Here is a 24,456-nt window from a genome sequence, read left to right on the forward strand (position 1 = left end):
CACCCCAACGGATTTATTGATTTATTTCAGGTACTTGTATAGCGCCGTCAATTTATGCAGCTCTTTACATATATATTGTACATTCACATCAGTCCCTGCCCTCAAGGAGCTTACAATTTAAGGTCCCGAATGCACATTCATAGACCAGGGCCAATTTAGACTTAACCTACCAGCATGTCTTTTGGAGTGAGAGGAAATCGGAGTACCCGGAGGAAACCCACACAGGAACAGGGAGAACATGCCATCTCTAGGCAGGTAATGCCAGAGATTGGACCCAGGGGTAGGCAGGTGGAAACTGACTTGTGTTGCATGGACCTTCCGATCAGGTCCACCTGAAAAGCCAACAGGCAGACCTGATCAGATCACTTGTGTAAAAGGGCCCTAAGAGACTGCTGTGTATATATACAGTATGTCACAAAAGTGAGTACACCCCTCACATTTATGGAAATATTTTCTTCTACCTTTTCATGTGACAACACTGAAGAAATGACACTTTGCTACAATGTAAAGTAGTGAGTGTACAGCTTGTATAAAAGTGTAAATTTGCTGGCCTCTCAAAATAACTCAACACACAGCCATTAATGTCTAAACCGCTGGCAACAAAAGTGAGTACACCCCTAAGTGAAAATGTCCAAATTGGGCCCAAAGTCAATATTTTGTGTGGCCACCATTATTTTCCAGCACTGCCTTAACCCTCTTGGGCATGGAGTTCACCAGAGCTTCACAGGTTGCCACTGGAGTCCTCTTCCACTCTTCCATGATGACATCAAGGAGCTGGTGGATGTTAGAGACCTTGCGCTCCTCCGCCTTCCATTTGAGGATGCCCCACAGATGCTCAATAGGGTTTAGGTCTGGAGACAAGCTTGGCCAGTCCATCCCCTTTACCCTCAGCTTCTTTAGCAAGGCAGTGGTCATCTTGGAGGTGTGTTTGGGGTCGTTATCATGTTGGAATACTGCCCTGTGGCCCAGTCTCCGAAGCGAGGGGATCATGCTCTGCTTCAGTATGTCACAGTACATGTTGGCATTCATGGTTCCCTCAATGAACTGTAGCTCCCCAGTGCCGGCAGCACTCCTGCAGCCCCAGACCATGACACTCCCAACACCATGCTTGACTGTAAGCAAGACACACTTGTCTTTGTACTCCTCACCTGGTTGCCTCCACACACGCTTGACATCATCTGAAACAAATAAATTTACTTTGGTCTCGCACAAAATATTGACACTTTGGGCCCAATTTGGACATTTTCACTTAGGGGTGTACTCACTTTTGTTGCCAGCGGTTTAGACATTAATGGCTGTGTGTTGAGTTATTTTGAGGGGACAGCAAATTTACACTGTTATACAAGCTGTACACTCACTACTTTACATTGTAGCAAAGTGTCATTTCTTCAGCGTTGTCACATGAAAAGATATAATAAAATACTTACAAAAATGTGAGGGGTGTACTCACTTTTGTGAAATACTCTGTGTGTGTGTATGTGTGTGTATATAGATATAGAGATAGATAGATAGATAGATTATATATAGATTTATCTTGAGAGATCTATCTATCTATCTATCTATCTATCTATCTATCTATCTTTATCTATATCTGTTTTTTGCCAAAGGATTTGTTTTTCTCTATCCAGTCCTGCGATGAACATAGTTCTGCCACAGCACAGCCTTTTCTGTCAGTGGAGTTGATTTGTCTGTGCTGTAGTTCCATAACACTTGCAGGTCTTGTGCCTCCCCCGCCTTGTGACTGGACATTAAAAGGAGAAGCAGCAGACTGATGAGCTCATCTCTCTGTCGCTCTGCTCTCTCCATCTATCAGCATGTTCCTTGCTAGTATATGTACACTACAGCAAACCTCACTTGGCTCCTTCCTCCTCTCCCAGAATTCTGCTGTACAGGGACTTTAGACGCCCTAATTCCAGGTTGTACGTCCCTGCTTGTTTTTTTTGTTTTTTTTTAAATACATTTTGTGACAGATTAGTGAACGCAGAGCTGAACTAATTTGTGTATCTTATATCCTGGAGCCCAGCTTGACCAGTGTGAGTAGGCTGCAGTTTTTCCTGCCGAAAGTTATAAATCCGACTCTATAAAATGATCTAGGAACATGAGGCTTACAATTACATTTTGCCAGTGTTAGAACTATTTTGCCAGCTGTCACACCAGATTTAACTCTTGGTAAAATAATCTACTTTCTATATCCTCCAGGCAGCTTTAGGTATTGCAAACCTCATCGTCATGTCCATGATGGAAAACGGCATCTCCGCCGAGGCAGCTCGAGAAAAGATATGGATGTTTGATAAATATGGATTACTGATCCAGGTGAGCCTTATTGATATCCGTAATGTGTATGCGTAGCCAAAACTTTTTTTCTTTTCTCCCCCATTGGGGATCACAGGAAGTCTCAAAGAATAAGTTCACCTTTAGTAACATGTTACACCCGTATTTAGGGTATAACATATAACATGTTCCTAAGCACTCGCCTCCCACCCCCAGAGCCCTCCCATGACAGCATGCAAGGGTTCCTTTTCACCGTAGCCGCCATCACATTTAACCACTTGAGCTCCTTCCGTTTTACCCCCTTCATGACCAGAGAATTTTTTTTTTGCTATTCAGTACTGTGCTACTTTAACTGGCAATTGTGCGGTCATGCAACAATGTACCCAAATTAAATGTATAGATTTATTTTTTTTTTTCACACAAATAGAGCTTTCCTTTGGTGGTATTTGATCACCACTAGTTTTTTTTTTTTTTTTTGCACTATAAATGAAAAACACCAAAAATTTAGGGGAAAAAAAACGTTTTTGTTTCTACTTTGTTATAAAAAAAATCCAATAAAATCAAATTTCATCATAAATTTAGGCCAAGATGTATTCGGCTACACGTCTTTGGTGAACAAAAAAAATAAAAAATAAAACCCAATAAGTGTATATTAGTTGGTTTGTATGAAAGTAGTAGTGTCTACAAACTATGGTGTATATATACTGGAATTAAAGTGGTTGTAAACCCAGATGAAAAAAAAAACCTGCGAGACCAAGGCATAATGAGCTAGTATGCATTGCATACTAGCTCATTATGAAATACTTGCCTTAGAACGATGCTGTTGCAGCCGTCCCAGCACACTGCTGTGACCGGTGATATGTCGTTCGCGGGCTCCAGCTCTGTGATTGACCGGAGCCGCAATGACGTCACTCCCGCGCATGCATGCGGGGCCCACCACTCCCTTGCATGCGTGCGTGAGCTGCCGGTAACGGCAGCTGAAGAAACGGCACGAGCGAGTATAGTGAATATCTCCTAAACTGTGCAAGTTTAGGAGAAATTCACGGTACCTACAGGTAAGCCTTATTATAGACTTACCTGTAGGTAAAAGTGGTTGTACAGGGTTTACAAACACTTTAAGGCAGCTTTTACTTTTTGACTATCGCATTTCTCTGAAAACGCACGGGCGTCCTGCGATTAGCCACTATTGTGAATCGTGGGCAGAATCACGGTGATTCGGAACGCGAAAATGTGAACAAAGCCCAACACTATGGTGGAGATTTAGGCTCCGTTCACATCTCCGCGGGTGGAATCGCCGCGATTTTGCCCATGATTCGCAACAGCGGCAAATCGCGGGACGCCCGTGCGTTCCCAGTACGTTGCCCGTCGATTTCAATAGCACTCCAAACACGGCGCGATTTACATGAGCTTCTTTTGGGCGAGAGAGCGGAGAAGAACCGGAGAGGGTAAAAGAACCAACAGAGGCAGAAGACAACGGAGGACACAGAAGAGCTGGAGAGGGGAGAACAGATTAGAAGAGACGCCGGAGCTGCCTAATAAATTACTTTAAAAACATGTGTAATGTGTTTTATTTTTGACACTTTTTTTAGGTGAATGGGTAGGGGTACAATGTACCCCATACTCATTCACATAGGGTGGGGGGCCGGGATCAGGGGGCCCACTTGTTAAAGGGGGGCTTACAGATTACGATAAGCCCCCCCCTCGCCCGCAGACCCCGACAACCAACGGCCAGGGTTGAGGGAAGAGGCCCTTGTCTCATCAACATGGGGACATGCGGCCTGATACGGTTCAAGAGTGGGGGAGGGGCTCACTCGTCCCCACCCCCTTTTCTGACCTACCAGGCTGTGTGCTCGGATAAGGGTTTTTTTTTTTTTTTTTTTCATTTGGCGTGGAGTTCCCCTTCAAGATCATCAGAGCACAAGTCACATGCCAAAGTCGGATCAGTCAAGACGGTGATCCGACTTCAGTAATATTCAATGGTCTGGAGTAGGATCAAAGTCGGTCCAAAGCAGTGCAGGGAGCATTTTCAAAGTTGGACCAGCTTTTGTCAGACCAGTTAAGACGGCTCCCATAGGGTAAACATTCATTTTCACACGTCATACGACATGAGCCCTCAATGTCGGAGCGTTTGTCGTACCAGTGTGAACCCGGCCTCAAGCACCAGCACTCACTTATGCAGTGGATCACCGGATCAGCAAACTTAGCACTTTGAGCGGCGCTATATGCCATTGGTCATAGTGAGAGCCGACATAGTGGTCACATAATCCCAAGCCACTCTGATTTTCTCCTGCTTATCAGTGAAGACCTCAGTGGTCAGTGACCTCCAGGGTTGAGCGCGAGCAGCCGCATGCAAGTGTTGGCTGCAGGCTCTCATAGGGAAGAATGTTTATCAACATATCCTAGGCAGGGAGCATTGTGCTGAAGAATAATAATAAGCAGATTGCTGGAGGGGAGGGCATAATGTGCCTCATCTTGTATTGCTGGAAAATCCGATTTTGTAACCTGGGTCTGAAATGTTTTGCTTCTGACTTGCTATGTAATAATTGAATTCATGTTTTTATATTGTCCCCTGTGGTGGGCAGTGCAGTCAGTGATCCTATTTTAAATATTGTAAAGGAATTCTACACATCTTGGCACAGAAGATTCAGCAGCTGCCGTGGGACGTGTCTCAAGTCGGAGCCAAGGGGCTTAGCCAAGAATCTTGCACCATCTAAATGTGTTTTAACAATGATAATGGTTTGAGATCATCTCGGGAGGATTCTGGAAAATGTGCGCTCTGCTGGCAGAGAAGTTGGTCCTGCATTATGTATTGCTCATAGATAAAAACATACTTTTTTTTTTTTATGCAGGGACGTGAGGAAGGGGTGGACGGTAACCAAGAGTCCTTTGGACACTCCTCTCCTGATCAGTCTGTGAAAAGCTTTCTGGATGCTGTCAATGTTCTGAAGCCCACAGCCATTATAGGTAAGGCATGATAGAGGTGTCCTTATTGTTTTTACAGGTACTTGTATAGCGCCATAAATTTACGCAGCGTTTTACACATATATTGTACAGTCTCATCAGTCACTGCCCTCAAGGAGTTTATAATCTAAGATCCCTAACTCACATACACATACCAGGGCCAATTTAGACAGTAGCCAATTAACCTACCAGTGGGAGAAAACCGGAGTACCCGGAGGAAACCCAAGAAGAGAAAGGGAGAACATGCAAACTCTAGGCAGGTAGTGCCATGGTTGGGATTTGAACCAACAACCCTAGTGCTGCTAGGTGGAAGTGCTAACCACTTAGCCACTGTGGCTAAATGGTTAGTACTCCTGCCTAGCAGCCATAAGGGCTCATGCGCATTGGGTGTTATAAAAACATCAGAGTTAGCTGTAGAAAGCTGTAGCTGTGGAATGGGGTTTTTCAGCATTTTTTTTTTTTTTTTTTAGCAAAACAATACTCCCATAAAAGAAAAACGCTGATAAATGCAGAATAGTCACTTTTTTTTTTTTTTTTTTGCATTTTTCAGCTTTTATCAGAGAGCGTTTTTACAGCTGTAAAACTCCTTTCACACTGGGGGCGTTTTTTCAGGCGCTACAGCGCTAAAAATAGCGCCTGTATAGTCCCTGAAAAAAATGGCTCCCATCACTCCAGTGTGAAAGCCCGAGGCTTTCACACTGGAGGGTGCGCTGGCAGAGCGTCACAAAATGTCCTGCCAACAGCTTCTTTGGAGCGGTGAAGGATCGTGAACTCACCGCTCCTCCACCGCTGCTCCCCATTTGAGGCAGCGCTGCGATACCGCCGGCAGAACGCCGCTCCGGCGGCATTTTGCAGGCGGATTTAACCCCTTTTCGGCCGATAGCGGGGGGGGTTAAAACTGCCCCAATAGCGGCTGAATAGCGCCGCTAAAACTACAGTAAAGCAGCGCTAAAAATAGCGCTGCTTTACCGCTGACGCCCTAGGCAGCTCGCTGTGAAAGGGGTGTTAAAGCCCGCTAGTTCTGGGATTTTTTTCCAGCCAGAAAATGCCCCAGCCAAAAACTGCTAAAATCAGCCTATGTGTGTATGGACACATAGGGGGTTATTTACGAAAGGCAAATTCACTTTGCACTGCAAGTGCAATTGGAGGTGCAGTCGCTTGTCAGAAACCATGAATCAGACCGAGACAGAAGTAAGAGCCCTTTCACACTGGGGCGGTTTGCAGGCGTTATTGCGCTAAAAATAGCGCCTGCAAACCGACCTAAAACAGCCTCTACTGTTTCTTCAGTGGAAAGCCTCTGAGGGCTTTCACACTGAAGTGGTGTGCTGGCAGGAGAAAAAAAAAACTCCTGCAAACCCCATCTTTGGAGTGGTGAAGGAGCGGTGTATTCACCGCTCCTAAACCGCTCCTGCCCATTGAAATCAATGGGGCAGCGCGGCTATAGTGGCGCTATGCATGATAAAAAGGTAATGAGAGCAAGGTGTGTACGGGGGGGGGGGGGGGGGGGGGCCAATATCCTAGGAAATGTAATTATAGAAAGAGATATGCACTATAAGTGCATTTAGGTCGCCCTTAATGGATATTTTTACTGGCCAAAAATGAGTATTTAATCTCTTGGATTGTTTTATATAAAAGTGCACTAGAGTGCCATCTTTATTAAACACATTCAATATATAAAAGGTGACAGTAGAAAATACAATTGTATAAAGTACAAATACAAACACTGTACATTCAATTGCATATAGAGGATATAGCACCCGTGTGCCTACAGCCCGCAGCCTGTATGTAGAAGATCAGGCGGATGAGGTGTATGGCACGTAACCCGACATGTTTCGGAAATAGGTATGTATTACTCCTTCATCAAGGGATTTATGATTAGGTGCTCAAATCTATCTGTAAATATCAAAAGACAATAAAAGGAAAAAAAAAAAAGTAGTAGAAAATATCTATATTGTCATAAATTGTATGCGACTGCATTTTTGCAATGTATGCGATTTTAATAATTATTGAAAAAGTAGTGTAAGAAAAGTCTAGTATGGACTAATCATACTTACATCAATTTGATTCATAAAAACAAGCAGAAAATGACAAAGAACAGCGGTTAAACCAGTACAACTGGGAACAGGCTGGCTTCTGGTTCACATAACACAAGGTGGGCAACCAGGAGTGCAATGCAGAGCGTTGCAGCACTTTCACAAGGGATGGCCGATGGAGATCTGTGTGTTTAAAGAGTGATGTTGTAAATGTACAAGGCATATAGTTAAGCCAATGCTTTGCTGAAAGACAAAGTAGTCGTTCAGCTATAGTAAAAGAGAAGAGTAAGCATGTAGGGTAAATATTCAAATATATGGAGCAAAGTATCTAATCAAATTACCTTGTGGCTGTTTAGTGATCTCTCAAGACTCAGACCTCCAGGCAGCAGTTCAAAAGACTGACAGATGCCAAAGGAGTGTCTGTGTCTTAAAAAGGACAGCTGATTGGACATCAGCCAATCAGTGTCCACTCCACGTAATCAGCTGCATAGCAGGCAGCCATGTGTGGAGATCAGGCATCCCCCAGACGACGAGGCGCGCGGCGTAGCCACGCCCCTAAGGGCGCGATGACGTCACGCGTCTCGACGTCACCGGCGGGTATGCGGTCCCGGCGCGAGTAACGAAGCTCACACAGGGAGCCGTACAGGAGCTCGTCCACATGCAGAAGGCCTATGGAGCACGCAGCCAAGTGCTGCTCCATGGCCATGCATGCGTAGAGCTTACCCGCCGGGTGTCCGTGCGCACGTACACATCCCACACCAAGGAAAAACTGCGCCATCTTGTGGATGGATTTGAGAAGTGAACAAAGATGAATCGCAAGAAGCCAGCCTGCTGTACATAAATACATGGATAAAAATAATAATAATAATAATAGGGTAAATAAATGAAGAAACAAAAAACAAAAACATACTGTGCAATTGACCAGAGGTTACATATGGACAATTTTTGAAATAACAGTCAATTTCAAACAATGTTGATGGAATAAACAAAGTCTTAAGGTGTTCATTAATTTAAAACAATTCATATTTCAACTGTATAGAGAACCCAGATATACACATTGTTCAGACATATAGTGTAGCGATGATTTTAAATCAGAGACAGTCTAAATATATATAGACACAATGTCTTGTATCTATGCCTGTATCTATCTGGAAATGTTCTACTGCACCGATGAATACTATTTAGTACATAAAGTATGGAAACTGACGAGGAAAAATAAAAATTGGTAAAATAAGATTGTTGTTAGATTAGAAGGTAAAAAGAAACAGTAAGTTATATTGGAAAGTCCCTACAAATCCAGTTCACAGACCCCTGATGTGAAACCGGGAAGAAACGGTTTAAAGTTGAAGGCCCCGTTGAGGCCAGGTGGATGGTTTGCCCGTAGATTATGTATCCATCTCAGTTCGCATTGGAGAAGACGCTTATTAAAATCTCCTCCCCTTGGACTGAAGTGGATGCGATCGAGGGCTAAAAAGTATACTTTGGGAGTTGATGAGGGATGAGCCATTGCCATATGACGACCAATAGGGAGGTCTGGATCGCGTTTGCGTATGGTGCCAAGATGTTGGTAGATGCGTTTCCAGAACTCATTTATGGTCTTACCAACATAGTAGCACCCGCATTCGCAAGTAAGTAGATATACTATTGCTGGGGTTTTGCAGTTAACGTAGTGCTTGGGGGTGAACATTTGGCCATTGGGCAGAATAATATTTTTTCGTTTGTCCATATATTGGCAGTAGTGGCAGCCCCCACACATATATGTTCCCAATGTTTTACATGGATCGCCTCTGCAGGTTTTATACTCACTATTGACTATTTTGTCTCCTATGGATGGTGGCCTCCTATAGGTGACTGTTGGAGCACTGGGGACGAAGGGGGCCAAAGTTTGGTCCATAGTTAATAAGTGCCAGTATTTGTTTAGAATGCGCTTTATCTGCCTATGTTCTGGTGAATATGTCGTGATAATTCTGGTTGTTTCATCTTTACTGGGTTGTTTTTGTGCATTAAGTAAGTCGCGACGGGATTGATTGAGCGCTCGTTTATACGCTTTTTTTAAACAGGTGTTTGAGTATCCTCTTTCGAGGAGTCTCTTTTTTAGGATATTAGCTTCCGTTTTAAATCCAGCATCATCGGAGCAGTTGCGGCGTGCTCTTAAATATTGGCTATATGGTATGGAAGTTAAAAGGGGCTTGGGATGGAAACTACTTGCATGCAGCAAGGAATTGCCGTACGATTGGGCACAACATGTCCCCATCGCCACGCCCTGTACCTGGAGGTAGTGGGAACCATCAAAGCAAAAGAAATTATGGTGGAGTATGAACTCAAGAGAAGTCAAGATGAATTCAATGTATTTGGGTTCAGAGTCGCTATATTGTTGCAAAATGTGTTGTATAGCCGATAGCCCTTTAACATGAGGGATAGTGCAATACAGGGATGTCATATAGAAGAAGGCACCCAATTGGTAGCCATCGATGTGGAATCCCTGTATTGCACTATCCCTCATGTTAAAGGGCTATCGGCTATACAACACATTTTGCAACAATATAGCGACTCTGAACCCAAATACATTGAATTCATCTTGACTTCTCTTGAGTTCATACTCCACCATAATTTCTTTTGCTTTGATGGTTCCCACTACCTCCAGGTACAGGGCGTGGCGATGGGGACATGTTGTGCCCCATCGTACGCCAACCTGTACCTGGGGGAGTGGGAACACTCACTGCTTGTCCAGGAGCCGTTGTCTATGTATATGCGTCATGTCATTACATGGCGACGTTACATAGATGATATTTTCCTGATATGGGATGGGCCAACTGAATTACTACATGAATTTCTTAACTGTATTAACAAGAACGACTTTAATCTAAAATTCACAATGACCCACAGCCCAAATGAAATTACATTTTTGGATGTATTGATCAAAAGATCACCAGATGGCAATCTCTCCAGTGAATTATATCGAAAACCCACAGCCGGCAATTCCTTGCTGCATGCAAGTAGTTTCCATCCCAAGCCCCTTTTAACTTCCATACCATATAGCCAATATTTAAGAGCACGCCGCAACTGCTCCGATGATGCTGGATTTAAAACGGAAGCTAATATCCTAAAAAAGAGACTCCTCGAAAGAGGATACTCAAACACCTGTTTAAAAAAAGCGTATAAACGAGCGCTCAATCAATCCCGTCGCGACTTACTTAATGCACAAAAACAACCCAGTAAAGATGAAACAACCAGAATTATCACGACATATTCACCAGAACATAGGCAGATAAAGCGCATTCTAAACAAATACTGGCACTTATTAACTATGGACCAAACTTTGGCCCCCTTCGTCCCCAGTGCTCCAACAGTCACCTATAGGAGGCCACCATCCATAGGAGACAAAATAGTCAATAGTGAGTATAAAACCTGCAGAGGCGATCCATGTAAAACATTGGGAACATATATGTGTGGGGGCTGCCACTACTGCCAATATATGGACAAACGAAAAAATATTATTCTGCCCAATGGCCAAATGTTCACCCCCAAGCACTACGTTAACTGCAAAACCCCAGCAATAGTATATCTACTTACTTGCGAATGCGGGTGCTACTATGTTGGTAAGACCATAAATGAGTTCTGGAAACGCATCTACCAACATCTTGGCACCATACGCAAACGCGATCCAGACCTCCCTGTTGGTCGTCATATGGCAATGGCTCATCCCTCATCAACTCCCAAAGTATACTTTTTAGCCCTCGATCGCATCCACTTCAGTCCAAGGGGAGGAGATTTTAATAAGCGTCTTCTCCAATGCGAACTGAGATGGATACATAATCTACGGGCAAACCATCCACCTGGCCTCAACGGGGCCTTCAACTTTAAACCGTTTCTTCCCGGTTTCACATCAGGGGTCTGTGAACTGGATTTGTAGGGACTTTCCAATATAACTTACTGTTTCTTTTTACCTTCTAATCTAACAACAATCTTATTTTACCAATTTTTATTTTTCCTCGTCAGTTTCCATACTTTATGTACTAAATAGTATTCATCGGTGCAGTAGAACATTTCCAGATAGATACAGGCATAGATACAAGACATTGTGTCTATATATATTTAGACTGTCTCTGATTTAAAATCATCGCTACACTATATGTCTGAACAATGTGTATATCTGGGTTCTCTATACAGTTGAAATATGAATTGTTTTAAATTAATGAACACCTTAAGACTTTGTTTATTCCATCAACATTGTTTGAAATTGACTGTTATTTCAAAAATTGTCCATATGTAACCTCTGGTCAATTGCACAGTATGTTTTTGTTTTTTGTTTCTTCATTTATTTACCCTATTATTATTATTATTATTTTTATCCATGTATTTATGTACAGCAGGCTGGCTTCTTGCGATTCATCTTTGTTCACTTCTCAAATCCATCCACAAGATGGCGCAGTTTTTCCTTGGTGTGGGATGTGTACGTGCGCACGGACACCCGGCGGGTAAGCTCTACGCATGCATGGCCATGGAGCAGCACTTGGCTGCGTGCTCCATAGGCCTTCTGCATGTGGACGAGCTCCTGTACGGCTCCCTGTGTGAGCTTCGTTACTCGCGCCGGGACCGCATACCCGCCGGTGACGTCGAGACGCGTGACGTCATCGCGCCCTTAGGGGCGTGGCTACGCCGCGCGCCTCGTCGTCTGGGGGATGCCTGATCTCCACACATGGCTGCCTGCTATGCAGCTGATTACGTGGAGTGGACACTGATTGGCTGATGTCCAATCAGCTGTCCTTTTTAAGACACAGACACTCCTTTGGCATCTGTCAGTCTTTTGAACTGCTGCCTGGAGGTCTGAGTCTTGAGAGATCACTAAACAGCCACAAGGTAATTTGATTAGATACTTTGCTCCATATATTTGAATATTTACCCTACATGCTTACTCTTCTCTTTTACTATAGCTGAACGACTACTTTGTCTTTCAGCAAAGCATTGGCTTAACTATATGCCTTGTACATTTACAACATCACTCTTTAAACACACAGATCTCCATCGGCCATCCCTTGTGAAAGTGCTGCAACGCACTGCATTGCACTCCTGGTTGCCCACCTTGTGTTATGTGAACCAGAAGCCAGCCTGTTCCCAGTTGTACTGGTTTAACCGCTGTTCTTTGTCATTTTCTGCTTGTTTTTATGAATCAAATTGATGTAAGTATGATTAGTCCATACTAGACTTTTCTTACACTACTTTTTCAATAATTATTAAAATCGCATACATTGCAAAAATGCAGTCGCATACAATTTATGACGATATAGATATTTTCTACTACTTTTTTTTTTTCCTTTTATTGTCTTTTGATATTTACAGATAGATTTGAGCACCTAATCATAAATCCCTTGATGAAGGAGTAATACATACCTATTTCCGAAACATGTCGGGTTACGTGCCATACACCTCATCCGCCTGATCTTCTACATACAGGCTGCGGGCTGTAGGCACACGGGTGCTATATCCTCTATATGCAATTGAATGTACAGTGTTTGTATTTGTACTTTATACAATTGTATTTTCTACTGTCACCTTTTATATATTGAATGTGTTTAATAAAGATGGCACTCTAGTGCACTTTTATATAAAACAATCCAAGAGATTAAATACTCATTTTTGGCCAGTAAAAATATCCATTAAGGGCGACCTAAATGCACTTATAGTGCATATCTCTTTCTATAAATAGTGGCGCTATGCGAGCGGTTTTAACCCTTTTTTGGCCGCCAGCGGGGGTTAAAACCGCACTGCTAGCGGCCGAATACCGCCGCAAAAACGACAGTAAAGCAGCGCTAAAAATAGCGCTGTTTTACCGCTGACGCCCCCACCGCCCCAGTGTGAAAGGGACCTTAATCACACTTGTTTAATAATAATAAAAAGGTAAACAGAGTAAGCGTAGTCAATACATAGCCAGAGTTCAGTAACCAGATCGGGTAGTCAGCCAATGCCAATGTCAGAGAGCCAGAGATCAACGTAGTAGTACAGCAAGCAGGATCAGGAGCCAGAAGGGACGTCAGCCGAGCAAGTCTCTGAGATGTGACCAAAGGTGAAGGCAGAGATGAAGTGAGCTGGACGGCTTTAAGTAGCCAGGACCTACGAGCAGATCAACAGCTGTGGAGAGAAAGGAGCTGGCAATTAGCCGACAGCTGAGCGGCCAGCTCAGAGAAGGAAGGACTGAGCCCAGCCCTGACATCGCTGTATATCTGAGGGGAAGATCTGAAATGAGGGGAAGCTCTGCTGATTTTATCATCCAATCATGTACAAGCCAAAATACTTTTTTTTATTTTCCTTGCATGTCTCTCCTCAGATCTACAGTGACTGCACTTGTAGGGCAAAGTGGATTTGCCTTTTAGTAAATAACCCCCATAGGATAACATACTGGGGAGTTTACTGGCTGCAGAAAAAAAAGTCTGAAGCAAAAACAGCAGCTGTAAAAACATCGAGTGTGCATGAGGTCATATAGGTAAGGCATGATAGAGGTATTATGACCCTTATTAGCGCCTTTATTGTTAAAGTGCCACTCCACGCCAAACAACTGTTTGTATGTTGGCTTACAGTAAAGGTCAGTACACCCAAAAGTCATGTTTTACATTGAGCCTGGTGGGCTGAGTCTCCCCATCATATCCCCGGTGACAGGACAGAGCTCTACCTTGTTTACATAGACTGAGGTCTGTCCTGTGTCCCTCCTCGCTGATCAGCGGGTGCCAGCGGACATGCATTGGCCGGCACCCGCTGATCGGCTTGTTCTGTGTCTTATCTCGGCACAGCCGGGGAGCCAAGCGGCACGCGCGCGCGCGCCCCCCCTACCTGGAAGTGCTGCTCTGCCGCTGTAGTAATGCGGTTGGCAAGCAGTTAAACCCAACCAGGCGAACAATGATCACGTTCAGTTATTTTATCTATTTAGGTGTTGCTGGGGCTGGAAGACTGTTTACAGAAGACGTTGTTAAGGCAATGAGTGCAATTAATGAGAGGCCGGTCATATTCGCTCTCAGTAATCCAACCACAAAGGCGGAGTGTACAGCGGAGGAAGCGTATACATGGTCAGAGGTAATGACATTGCAGATTGAAGACTAATTTAACGTTTAGTTTTAAATCAGCTAAATGCATTGCTAGTTATATAAAGGAAAAAAGAAAACCCTGCCAGAATGCTGCAGAGTACCCTTGCTCATTTTGTGTAAGTAGTTGTTTGCTGAGATCAGACACACTCCATACTGAGAGCTCTCCTACTAACTGGGAGGACACACCCCCTACTGAGAGCTCTCCTATTAACTGGGCAGACACACCCCCTACTGAGAGCTCTCCTATTAACCGGAAGGACACACCCCTTACTGGAAGCTCTCCTATTAACTGGGGAGACACACCCTCTATTGAGAGTTCTCCTATTAACTGGGAAGACACACCCCCTACTGAGAGCTCTCCTATTAACCGGGAGGACACACCCCCTGCTGGGAGCTCTCCTATTAACTGGGGAGACACACCCCCTACTGAGAGCTCTCCTATTAACCGGAAGGACACACCCCTTACTGGGAGCTCTCCTATTAACTGCGAAGACACGCCCTCTACTGAGAGCTCGCCTATTAACCCGGGAAAACGCCCCCTACTGAGAACTCTCCTATTAACTGGGAGGACACGCCCCCTACTGAGAGCTCTCCTATTAACCGGGAGGACACGACCCCTACTGAGAGCTCTCCTATTAACCGGGAGGACACACCCCCTACTGAGAGCTCTCCTATTAACCAGAATGACAACCGCCCCTTTAATGAGATCTCTCTTATTAACCATAACGACACACCCCCTACTGAGAACTATCCTATTGCCCGGGGAGGACACACCCCTTACTGAGAGCTACCAGAAAAGTTGAAGCTGTTATAGCTGCAAAGTAGCCAACTCAATATTGAACCCTACGGACTAAGACTGGAATTCCATTAAAGTTCATGTGTGTGTAAAGGCAGGCGTCCCAATACTTTTGGTAATCTGGGGTGTGGATTCCACTGCAATGTGTTAAGGCAACACTAAAAAAAGGCAGCAGCTTGGAGCTGTCTTCATATAAGATCTTCTGCTTAGTTATGTATTGTTCTTCTCTATACCTTTAGTTGGTAATTCTTTTCCTTTTTGTTTATTATTAATGACTCTTCCTTCCTAATTTTAGGGCCGCTGTCTATTTGCCAGTGGAAGTCCCTTTGATAAGGTGACCTTAAGTGACGGGCGATCCTTTAAACCTGGCCAGGGTAACAATGCCTACGTTTTTCCAGGTACAGAAAAAAAGAAAAAAAAGAAAAACTTGAACAATGATGGAATATTTTATCTTTATCATACAAACATATTATTGTTTAAAGCTGAACCAAACAGCTAAATATACAGACAAAAAAATAGATGTATATTTTACACCAACATGATGCACAGAAACAAAAGATTTTTTATGTGCATCCAGTCCTCAGCTTTACACTGCTCTGCCCTACAGCACAACCATGGGAGGTCTTTCTCAACCATGGGAGGTCTTTCTCAACCATGGGAGGTCTTTCTCAGTGTCCTCCTTACCCTTTTACTAGACAGTGAGTAGTAGTAGTCAGTTTTGGAGCAGCACGGTGGTGTAGTGGGTAGCACTCTCACCTAGCAGTAAAAAGGCTCGCTGGTTCGAATCCCAACCACGACACTACCTGCCTGCAATGTTCTCCCTGTGCCTGTGTGGGTTTCCTCCGGGTACTCCAGTTTCCTCTCACACTCCAAAGACATGCTCCTTGAGGGTAGGGACCGATGTGGGTGTACAATGTATGTGCGGAGTGCTGCATGAATTGGCGGCGCTATGTGGGTACCTTAAATTAAAAAAATAGGGACGATTGTAGACACTCACTCAGGTAGAAATGGATGGACTGGTGTCTTTATTCAACCTTACTAACTATGTAACTATGTAGTCTGATGAACTAATCTTTCCTTCTCTGTAATGCATGCACATTACCCCATGATTTATCCTTTTAATAACACTGCAAGTACAGAAATCTACCTGTCAATCTGCTAGAAATGTAGTAGGCCCCTAGGGCCTCATTTAGACTTGCAGTTGGGGGGCAGCAAAAATGCATGGTTGAGCTGTTTTTTTGCCACCTGTCAAACGCCCCCCTTCCTTAACCACTTCAGCCCCGGAAGATTTCACCCCCTTCCTGACCAGAACATTTTTTGCTATTCCGTATTGCGTTGCTTTAGCTGACAATTGCGCAGTCATACGACATTGTAGGTAAACAAAATTGACGTCCTTTTTTTCCCCCACGAATAGAGCTTTCTTTTGGTGGTTTTTATTTTTTGCGCTATAAACAAAAAAAGAGCGACAATTTAGAAAAAAAAGCTATGTTTTTTTTTTACTTTTTGCTAAAATAAATATCCCCAAAAAATATATATATAAAAAAAATCTTTCTCAGTTTAGGCCGATATGTATTTCTTCTACATATTTTTGGTAAAAAAAGGAAAAAATCGCAATAAGCGTATATTGATTGGTTTGCGCAAAAGTTATAGCATCTACAAAATAGGGGATAGTTTTATGGCATTTTTATTATTCATTTTTTTTTTAATTTAGTAATGGCGGTGATCTGCGATTTTTATCGTGAGTGCGACATTATGGCAGACACATTTCACACTATTTTGGGACCATTGTCATTAATACAGCGATCAGTGCTATAAAAATGCAATGATTACTGTGTAAATGACACTGGCAGGGAAGGGGTTAAACACTATGGGGTGATCAAGGGGTTATGTGTGTCCTAGGGAGGTGTTCACACTGGGGGGGGGATGGGCTACCACTGACATGACAGCAATCACTGCTCCCGATGGCAGGGAGCAGTGGATCTCTATCATAACACAAGGCAGAACGGGGAAATGCCTTGTTTACATAGGCATCTCCCCGTTCTGCCTCTAAACACCGCAATCACGGGCCGCTGCCAAACTTCGAGTTCCCGGGACCAGCGGGCACGCTCTCCCGATAGGCGGCAAATTTAAAGGGACGTACAGGTACGCCCATTGGCCTGCTTGTGCCATTCTGCCGAAGTACATCAAGAGGTTAAAGTGGTGTTCCGGCCGAAATGATACTTTTTAAATAAAAATACCCCTATAATACACAAGCTTAATGTATTCTAGTAAAGTTAGTCTGTAAACTAAGGTCTGTTTTGTTAGTTTATAGCAGTAGTTTGTTATTTTATAAACTTACAGCAGGCCGTGGCCATCTTAAGTGTGGGCATCTGAAGCCAGACTGTATTTCTTCCTGGATCTCATCCTTGCAGATCTCACACATGCTCAGTGCAGCACAAGCAGTGTAATAGGTTTTAGGTCAGGTTTCCATAGCAACTGCAGTGTCAGAGGAAGTTGCCGCCCCTTCCCAAAAGGCATTGCAAACAGGAAATGATGCAATGGGCCGCGGCCAGGGAGGAGGAAGTGAAAAATGAATACAGCAGATATACAGTAAGTGCTGAGAAAAAAATTTAAAAAATATCCAATTTGTTTACAGTGCACAGTTTAGTGAGGGATGCTGAAGAGTTGTAAAAGTGGGTGGAACTCCACTTTAAAGGAGAAGTCAAAGCTCGTTTTGCTGTACGGTTTGTTCTGCACTCCTGTGACCTGCTTTCAGCAGATAGTGGGCTGAAGCCCGCTATTGGCTGACATCACAGAGGCGGTCCAGACTGGGGAAAGTTTGCGACCATATGGTCAGGTTCCACCGATGCGCTGAGAGCCTAAACCAGCCGCTCCCACCCCCTCCATAGCCCAGCGCTCCAGTGAGTGCTGAAGGGAATGAGCAGTGAGCCCTGAGAACTGAGCCATCAGCAGTCTTTGATCGCTCCGTTCTCAGTCTTGGAGCCGACGGGGGACAGATGCAGCATTGTTTCTGATGCTGTATCTGTTCCCCGCCGACTCCAAGTCTGAGAACTGAGCAATCAAAGACCACTAATCACTCGGACCGATGCTGCATCCACCTAGGTAAGTATGATTTCTAAGAAGAAAAAAAAAAAGTCTCTTTTAAGTTGCAATAGACAGTGGACGGGGTTGTTTTTATACCGCAGCAGCTTAACTTTGCGCCTGCAACAAAATTTACCCAACTTGTAACGATCGGTGGGTGGCAAGCTCGGCAAACGTTACACTTTACTGGGGAAGCGCCGCAAACGCATCACAACCACGTGCAATGCATGCGGTTGCAGCGTGCTGAAATCCCAAGAGGCATGGTCAGCTCTGCCTGCACTGTATGTAGAGAAAAGGATCTTGGGAGATGTAGTTCTGGGGGTTCAGTAGGATCAAAGCTCCTAGTAGTTGCCCCTGCAAATAATTTAGAAGCCTGGTGTTAATTTCACATGGGTTATTAAAATCTGAACAAGAAAAATGAAATAATGCTGGGATATGATCTTGAGCGGGAGGTTTGGGGGTATACAGTGGAACCTTGGTTAACGAGTAACGCGGTTAACGAGCGTTTTGAAAGAAGAGGGTTTTTTTTGTTTTTTTTTAAATCCTGACTCGGTTTGCGAGTGTTGTCTCGCAAAACGAGCAGAATTTAAGCTAATGGGGTTTGCAGTACCGCATTTGGCCAGAGGTGCGGGGGCGCCGGTGACACTCGGAACGATTTGGAGCTGCTCGGAAATACTCCGTTCCTGAGTGTTTCCGAGCCTTTCCGAGTTCAGCCGAGCTGTCCCTGAGTATTTCCGAGGCTCTCCGGCGCCCCCCCCCCAACCTATGGCCACATGCGGTATTGCATGCAATAGAAGTCAATGCGGAACAAATTATCTTTGTTTCTATTGACGTCTATGGGGAAACTCGCTTTGATATGCGAGTGCTTCTCCTGGAACGGATTATGCTCGTAATCCAAGGTTCTACTGTATTTAGGTCATGTCTAGACATACACTGTTTAAAGAAAACTTGGTTGAGATACTTTGAGATACTCTGTTGAAACATGGAGGTCATCGCAAGTACTTGCCTAATGGTGCCAGCGATGCCCCATGGTACTGTTGATCGAGTCAAGTTAGGGAACCATCCCTAACAGACAAACAGCATCTCTGACCACAAGAAACCCTTCATATTGCCCACAGGGAGGTTCGGAGAGTACAATTTCAGAAGTGATGCTGGACATACAGAACTTTTTATGGCTTCCCATGGACTTTTAAAATTATATTTATCAAAGCTAGTGCAACTTAGAAAATAGAAAATAAACACATAGGGTCCGATCAGGTCCGCCTAGTTCAGGTGGTTCTGGTCAAACGGTCCATTCACCCCTATGGGCCTACCTCTGATCTGATCCAGCACAAAAAAAAAAAAAAGGAAGGGGATCTGTCGTCCTTTATGTAGGCAGATCAGAGGGCAGTTGGGTGTAAATGGACAGCGGAGTCAGTTTACACCCGGCCATCCACAGAACAGAGCAGGCTTGGTGATAGGTCCGTGTCTGCTCCGTTTATGCAGAATGGACATGGACCTGTCGTCTGCCTGTTCTGCTTTGATCAGCAAACAGATCCCTTATTCCTCAAAACGGAGTCCACCCTTTGTGAAAGGGGCCTGATAGAAAATGTCATGAAAATATGTCCTGCAGGAAGCGTGTAAATGTATCTAGTTTCAACCAACAGTTCGGCTACCCACACATTATACAATTTTTTTTTTTTGTACAATTTTTTCATTTAGATTTACCAAAACAATATAATATAAGGTCAAACCTAAACACTTTCAATTTGTATGCATTCAGGCAGGCCTTTGCACTTCATAGTTGAAGATAAATCTAAAGGAAATTGAATTAAAAAATTGTATAATGTATGTAAAAAAAAACAACTTACCAATGTGAATAAAAATGACATACCGTGAAATACTCAAAATCAAGTCTTTGTTATTCTCGCTGTCATTAAGCCATGCCCCCCTTACTCTTTTAGGCGTGGCTTTGGCGGTTATCCTCAGTGGGGTGCGGCACATAAGCGATCGTGTATTCCTTGAAGCTGCAAAGGTGAGGAATTCTGTAATATGTAGTATTTAGCTTTTATTTTAGCTGTTTTTTGTATGTTTTTTTTTTTTTTTTAATGGATATATTTAATCCTTGATTTACAAATAAACACATACAGTGGAACCTCGGATTACAAGCATAATCCGTTCCAGGAGAATGCTCGTAATCCAAAGTACTCGCATATCAAAGCGAGTTTCCCCATTGAAGTCAATGGAAACGAATATAATTTGTTCCGCATTGACTTCAATGGCATGCAATACCGCATGCGGCCAGAGGTGGGTGGGGCGTCGGAGAGCCTCGGAAACGGTCAGAAAGGCCCGAGGACACCTCGGCTGACCTCGGCAAACCTCGGAAAGACTCCGTTCCTGTGGTTTGTCGAGGTCAGCCGAGCTGTCCTCGGGCCTTTCCGTTCATTTCCGAACAGCGCCGCCTGGCTACGGCGCCCCCCCCCACCTCGTGCTCGTTTTGCGAGACAACACTCGCAAACCAAGTTACGATTTTTAAAAATACAGTGCTCGTATTGCGAAATGATCGTTGACCGCGTTGCTCGCAATCCGAGGTTCCACTGTAATGCATTGCAAAGGATTCCCAGAGCACCACAAGTTTGCTAAAGAGACAGCACAGCTTTTAGGAATCCATCCCTATGCAGTGTGCCCTCATCTTGATCACTCTATGTATGTGAATAATTCTTCATGTATGACTGTCACCAGTGTGCGTTCTGTATTTATTGTTTTTGTTCTGTTTATTGCAATGTTCGGCATTTTATTGTGATATGACCGATTTATGCACATGACACCTGATTTATTCTAATTGTTCTTGTACTGTATTGTACATCGCAGTAACTCCTTTGTTGCATATCCAAGTGCCATTATACTTGTGCATTTCCCCTTTTTTGTTGTATTTCTGGAAAATGTCAATAAAATTACCCTGTAAAAAAAAAAAAAGAGCATCCTGCCTTGAATCCGCCTTTTCTGAATGAGGGCCAATTCACACTGTGCAGTGACGAGATGTTTTACCACATGGTAAAACACACAAATGTTTCCTATGTGTCCCATTCACACTGCAACACAGCCCTGCGATGTGGTGCTGCCATAAAATGCAGACATGATGCATTTTATCAGAGCACATCGGCCTGAATCGTACTGCAATGACGCGGTGCGCTGCCGCACTTTGAAGTGCATGAAGTGTATGTTTTGTACACTTCAAATAAAACTCATGCAAAACCAAAAAAAAAAAAAAGGAAGCCGTGCGATGCGATAAATTGTGCACCAAACGGCCCCCTAGTGAAGCCGGTAATGCATAGCGGCTAGATCGGTGAATGGCTCCTGCCGCTCGGCATTGCAGTGTGAATTGGCCCTTACACTTTGTATTGAGCCATCCAGTGTTGGGATGATTCACTGCTATATAAGAACATGTAATAAATAATAAAGGAAAGGGATGGTCGGCACTCAGGATGACATCTAAAATAGTATTTCTATAATAAATGCACGTACAAAGCTGTCTACGCGTTTCAGAGACAGTCTACGCGTTTCGGACGTTGGTCCTTGGTCATGGCTGAAGGTTGCAGCACCTATGCACCTGTTTTCCTTGTAATAAATGACATATGTAAGATACATGTGTTTTTTATATACACATACATACATCAAAAAATTATATATATATATATATATATATATATATATATAAATATAATGTGTATGTATATACATTGTTTTATATATCCTTTTAAAAAACATAATACAGATACATGGATTTTAACAGTTTTATTGATGTTAATAAAAAAAATCCCCAAAATATTGTTTGTTTTGTTAGTTTTTAATCTCGTTATTTCATTAACTGTTTTCCTTAGGCTTTGGCAGAACAGCTAACAGCTGAAGAGCTGGACCAGGGCCGTCTGTACCCTCCGCTGTCCAACATCCATGAAGTCTCCATATGTATCGCTGTTAAAGTAAGTGATGATTGTTCTGCTGCTTGTTGTGGGTCACATCACACTATTAAAGTGTATGCATAGCCAAAACTTTTTTATTTAAGTTTTTTTGTAGGTGGTGGAGGAAAGGAATAAACCCTCTATCATTTTTGTTTTGTTTTTTTGCTGTGTGTATCCTGCTGGGGAAATTTTCCCTTTTTTTTTTTTTTTTCCCCTTCACTTTCTGTCCTGGAGACATAATAGGAAGTTAAAGGAAATCCTCCTAATATCATGGTATTCCCATCTTAGAGAGTCGTCACCAGAACATTTGTTCCCATTGGAACATATTAGAGCTGCACGATACATCGTTAAAGAATCGAGATCACAATTCTACCCCCCCCCCCCCCCTCCTGATCTTAACACAGAATTTTCCCATTCAGTACAGAGAATTCTCTGCTCATAGCTGACAGCTGTCAAAAAAAAAAAAAAAAAACAGGCAGCCTGCCAAGTTTAGCTTAGGCTGAGATAAAGAGAAACATTGTAACAATTTAGTTCTTTAGATCTTAGGGATGAACTTCGGTCTGTGAGTCCCCTTTCACACTAATGCCCCGTACATACGATCAGAAAATCGTACGGAAAATAATGCTTTCGAAGCGATCGAACGATAATCGGATCGTTAGTACAGAGCTTTCGAGAGCCGATCATGACAGTTCATCCGATATTATTCTATCGGATGTGCATGAAAAAAAATTTCGTATGACTTTCGTTTTAATCAGTACAGCTATCATTCGAAAATGCAATACAAATGCATTACAACACATTTCATCACTTCCGAATTTTTTCTCTGTCGTACGGGAATTTTCGTGACTTTAGTAAACTCATCAGATTCTATCTGAGATTAGCATGCGAAAAAAAAAACGGATTAATTTGTGTGATAATCTCATCGTGTGTACAGGGCTTTAGGCCCCTTTTACACTGGGGCGGTGGGGGCGTCGGCGGTAAAACAGCGCTATTTTTAGCGCTGCTTTACCGTAGTTTTTGCGGCGGTATTCGCCCGCTAGCGGTGCAGTTTTAACCCCGCTGGCGGCCGAAAAAGGGTTAAAAACGCTCGCATAGCGGTATAGCCGCGCTGCCCCACTGATTTCAATGGGCAGGAGCGGTGAAGGAGCTCCAAAGATGCGGTTTGCAGGAGTTTTTTTTTCTCTTGCCAGCGCACCGCTTCAGTGTGAAAGATCTCGGGCTTTTACACTGAAGAAACAGTAGTGGCAGTTTTAGGTCGGTTTTTTAGCGCAATAACGACTGCAAACCGCCCCAGTGTGAAAGAGCTCTAAAAGGAGGTTTTCAGGCATTTTAGCTCTAGAAATAACACCTGTAAAGCGCCCGTAAACCGCCTCCTATGCATTTCAGTGTAACCTTTCACACTGGGGCAGTGCGCTTGCGGGACGTTAGGAAAAGTCCTACAAGCAGCTTCTTTGAGGCGGTTTGAGAGCGCTGTATGCAGCACTCCCAAAACGCCCTGCCCATTGAAATCAATGAGCGATTCCAAAGCACCTGAAAAGTGATTCGGAAGCACCGCAACATGGGAGTTTTTAACCCTTCTTTTGGGTTAAAAGCACCACTTAAACGGGGCTAAAACGAAAGGGGTCAGAATGAAGTCAGTTTAACCACTTAAAGACTAAACCTTTTTCTGACACGTGCTGCTTACAAATTAAAAACAGTATTTTTTGCTAGAAAATTACTTAGAACCCCCAAACATATTATATATATATATATATATATATATATATTTTTTTTTTTTTTTTATTTTTTTTTAAGACCCTAGACGGTATTTGCGCAGCGGTCTTTCAAATGCAATTTTTGGGGAAAAAATACACTTTAATGAATTTTTAAAAAGAACTAAACAGCAAAGTTAACCCAATTTTTTTTGTAAAATGTGAAAGACGATGTTACGCAGGGAGAATCGTGATCTTTATTCTAAGCAAAAAAATTGTGATTCTCATTTTGGCCAGAATTGTGCAGCTCTAGATATATATCCACTTGACTTTTGGTTTCCTGACAAATCCATAATGTAGTCCCCCCCCCCCCCCCATGCTTTCTGTCCTGGGGACATAATCAGGACAAAGACGGGGTAAATCACTCTAGCAGGGAGACACAGACGGCAATAAAAATTGGGCAGAGGGTTTCACTTTGCCCCACTCTAGCCAAGATTTTTAAATACGTTTTGCCTTTTACATAGGCCCCCAACCAATGCAGGATTGTTAAATGCAAGAAATACATCCTAAAAATTTGTATTTGTTTTGTGAGAAGCAGAGGCCCTCTAC

At 43.4% G+C, this 24,456-nt stretch overlaps 1 protein-coding gene across 2 annotated transcripts in view; it reads left to right on the plus strand.

Moving 5' to 3' along the window:
* The window catches only part of ME2 (malic enzyme 2), a 92,539-nt gene that overhangs the window by 48,166 nt on the left and 19,917 nt on the right, over positions 1–24,456 (plus strand). For both annotated transcript variants that reach the window (XM_073619738.1, XM_073619731.1), the window contains exons 10-15: positions 2,200–2,313; positions 5,121–5,235; positions 14,188–14,330; positions 15,433–15,535; positions 20,162–20,232; positions 22,079–22,177. In XM_073619738.1, coding sequence (XP_073475839.1) covers positions 2,200–2,313; positions 5,121–5,235; positions 14,188–14,330; positions 15,433–15,535; positions 20,162–20,232; positions 22,079–22,177 — 645 coding nt within the window. The remainder of the gene's footprint in view (positions 1–2,199; positions 2,314–5,120; positions 5,236–14,187; positions 14,331–15,432; positions 15,536–20,161; positions 20,233–22,078; positions 22,178–24,456) is intronic.

Source organism: Aquarana catesbeiana, linkage group LG01 (assembly GCF_042186555.1).
Source record: "Aquarana catesbeiana isolate 2022-GZ linkage group LG01, ASM4218655v1, whole genome shotgun sequence".
NCBI classification, from domain to species: Eukaryota; Metazoa; Chordata; class Amphibia; order Anura; family Ranidae; genus Aquarana; species Aquarana catesbeiana.